Raw genomic sequence first — 3,428 nt, forward strand, 5'->3', positions numbered from 1 at the left:
TTTCCAAATATCACAATAAATAATCATGAAACATACAAGAAATAAGAACAACGAGTGATAAGAGGAGGGCACCAGGAAAAAGCCTAGGCTTGTACAGAGCCTGGACCCTTTATAATGTAAATTAATAGGTTTTAGTTTATAACAATAACAATATTGATTATTGAAATTAAGGTACGGTGAAAGGTATAGTGCAAACAGCAAAAATAACACAATGATTGTTTGTAATTAAACTGTTTTGAAAAAATTTGTTTGCTATGCAGCCATAAATACATATTGAGAGTTGATAACAAAAAGGAAAATTAACAGAACATTATTTAGGAAATTACAAAACTTGATAATTTGGAATGGATAATCATGGTACGCGTGTAGTTACAGGTGGTGTCATTTTAGACGATACTGGTTATAAGTAGGTTTTTCATGTATTTTTTGAAGCTGTGCACAGTTCTAAATGAAGGTATTGGGGTGAGCTGATTCCAGAGTAGGGGGCCTTGATGTCTGACTGTTTTCATAAATAAAGTGGTCCGAGCCTTTCCAATATGAATTTTAGTAGCTGATCTAGTGTTATGTGAATGGATGTCAATATTACGTGTAAAGAGGAGTCTTACGTTACCTGGTAACAAGTTAGATTCAAACTTAAACATAAGGACCCCAAGATGATATTTATACAGTTTAAAAATATCGAGTGTTTTAAATTGCTTGAAAAGGGGTGCAGTGTGCTCTCTAAAGCTAGAATTGGCTATAACTCTCAAGGATTTCTTCTGTACGATTAATAGCTTGTTCAGGTAAGAAGCATGAGTATTTCCCCAGGCTAGAATTCCGTATTGAAAGTGGGGCAATGCCAGCGTATTATAAATAGAGAAAAACACATTTCTAGGCAGAATATGTTTAAGTTTACGTAGAACACCCAAAATTTGGGAAACTGATGTGTGAATCTTTTGGCAGTGAGACTTCCATGTAAGGTTGCTGTCAATTATAACACCTAGGAATCTAAAAGAATTAACTTGGCTTATTTTAGAGTTATTTATATAAATATTGATGTTGTCATCTTTACATATATTTGAAAATAACATAAAGCAAGTTTTCTTTTCATTAATTGATAGTTTGTTACATTTAAACCACAATGAAACCTTATGCACTTCTGAGTTCATTACTGAAACTGCCTCCTTTAAGTTACTATGACTAAAGAAAACATTGGTGTCATCGGCAAAAAGAATAAAGGATAACAATTTCGAAGAATTACAGATATCGTTTATATATAAGAGAAAGAGTATTGGACCTAGAATTGAGCCTTGAGGTACGCCACATTTAATAGTTTTAGATGTAGAGTCATAATCTTTCCAATGAACGAATTGTTTCCTATCAGAGAGATAGCTTTTGAACCAGTTCAAGGCCTTTCCCCTAATTCCATACCTCTCAAGCTTTGAAAGTAAGATAACATGATCAATAGTGTCGAATGCCTTTGAAAGGTCCAAGAACAATCCTATAGTGTGGTTACATTTATCAAGAGACGAACTGATTTTGTCAACAAGGTCTATAAGTGCCGTTTGGGTTGAGAAGTTAGCACGGAAACCATACTGGGAGTTATGCAGAATATTATACTTAGTTAAAAAAGTATTAAGACGATTAGCAACCAAGCGCTCAAGCAATTTGGAGAGACAAGGTAATATAGAAATAGGGCGGTAGTTGCATATTAATTTAGGGTCACCATTTTTATACAAAGGAATAACCTTAGCCTTCTTAAAATCATGTGGCACAATTCCTGACTCCAGCGATAGGTTAAATATTTTCAGCAACGGCCCAGCAATAATGGTACCAGTCTTTTTAATAAGATAGCTGTCTAATTTATCATGGCCAGGACTTTTGTTAGACGACTTTTTACCGACATAATATTATTTTCTGTAAAGTCAGCAATAATCGAAAAGTAACCTCAACTAGATAAGTTCACTGTTTTCACAAACGTCTCTCTAACATTGAAAACAAAAACAGATACATGTTAAGTTGAGGTGGCCACATTGTGTTCTTTACAATAATTTACAATGTATCGTATCTTCTTTAATATTTGCGCAAAATTATTAACGGCGCTAAATACAGGAGATTGTAAATCTTTGTGTAACGTGAATAAACTGATACATAGTGTGTTTGACATTATGTCTGGAGACCTGTGGTCAAGATATCATTGAAAATCCAAAGGAAACTGAGTGCCTAACATCTTTTGCTCACTCTTCTACAAACCGGAGAAGAATATTTATTTTAAACAGTTTCATTGTCTTCCAGTTCTCCAAAAGCATGCAGCTTCAGAATGAGTCACGTTGTTTTAACTGGCAAACCGTCAACCTTGTTCAAGTAGATAAACAGTGTGACGTCGGGGTGAAAACCTTCCAGCCTTCCCGCATATCGGAACGCTCTTACCCGGTAGCTTCTAATGACGCGGTGAAGAATTCTACGGGGAAACAAGGCGGCCATCCTTGTCGGTCTGAAGGCAGAACTTCGGGGTGTTGCTGACAGTGGTCTCACAAACTGCGTAATTTTGATCACTGCAAATATGGTCAGCCCATTTGCCATCAAAACCACGCCACATCACTCCACAATCTTCACCAGGTCCGTAGTCATTTAGTTCTCCATCCTTCCAATTGTCGTAAGCGTCGGTTTCACCCTTCAACGGACAGTGCTGCCAGTTTCCCTCCTCCTCGATGTCATTACAACCAATCCAGACACTAGCGTCCGGTGTCTGATCAAACCCTTTCAGGAATAGTTCCCATATGTAATCCTGTTCGGATTTTGAATTTGGGATGAGCAGGTTTCCTCGTGACTTGGCACAAGTGCGATTTGCTTGGTACCAATCCATCTTGTCCATTATAATGAAGTAACATGACTCGCCGTATCGGTGCCAATCACGAGGGCAGACTTCAGCCAATAGACGGCCACAGTAAATGCAAAGAACGAGACTTAACACTTGATTCAGCCGCATCTTATAAATTCGGGATAATTCTTGCAATTGATTGAAAATGATAAATGAGTTGAATATTTGAACTATTTCAGACCGTCAACCAGCTGACGTTGGCTGCTCTAAAAATGTCGAACTTTCTCAAAAACTAAAATCCTAAACTGTGTGAATTACTTCGCGACTCAAATTGTTTTCTCTCGAGAAATAACAGATTTCTAAAACGAGTGTTTAAACTGTTCACTGCCTCGGCTGATTTCAGTAGTTATTGCTCTGATGTTGTTCGTCGAACCAAGTGGAAACCAATGTTGATTTCACGGTGAGGCATTCAAATGAATTGCTTATTATTAGAGCTGTACAGCGGTCGGATTTCCAGGGCAACAAGCAAACAAAAACAACCAAGGCGAAATAATTTAAGGTTAAATTAATTATAGGTCAAATTCAGACAATGTCGCATTGCACAACTAGTTATTATTAGAACTTCGCG

The 3,428-nt window shown here is 37.0% G+C and overlaps 1 protein-coding gene across 1 annotated transcript; it reads right to left on the reverse strand.

Moving 5' to 3' along the window:
- Positions 1 to 2,440: 2,440 nt before the first annotated feature.
- LOC139934515 (echinoidin-like) lies at positions 2,441 to 2,968 on the reverse strand. Its single transcript, XM_071928770.1, has one exon. It carries the CDS (start codon positions 2,966 to 2,968, stop codon positions 2,441 to 2,443), a length of 528 nt encoding a protein of 175 aa, XP_071784871.1.
- Between the last annotated feature and the right edge of the window lie 460 nt (positions 2,969 to 3,428).

The sequence above is a fragment of the Asterias amurensis genome, chromosome 3 (genome assembly GCF_032118995.1).
Source record: "Asterias amurensis chromosome 3, ASM3211899v1".
In the NCBI taxonomy this organism is placed as follows: domain Eukaryota; kingdom Metazoa; phylum Echinodermata; class Asteroidea; order Forcipulatida; family Asteriidae; genus Asterias; species Asterias amurensis.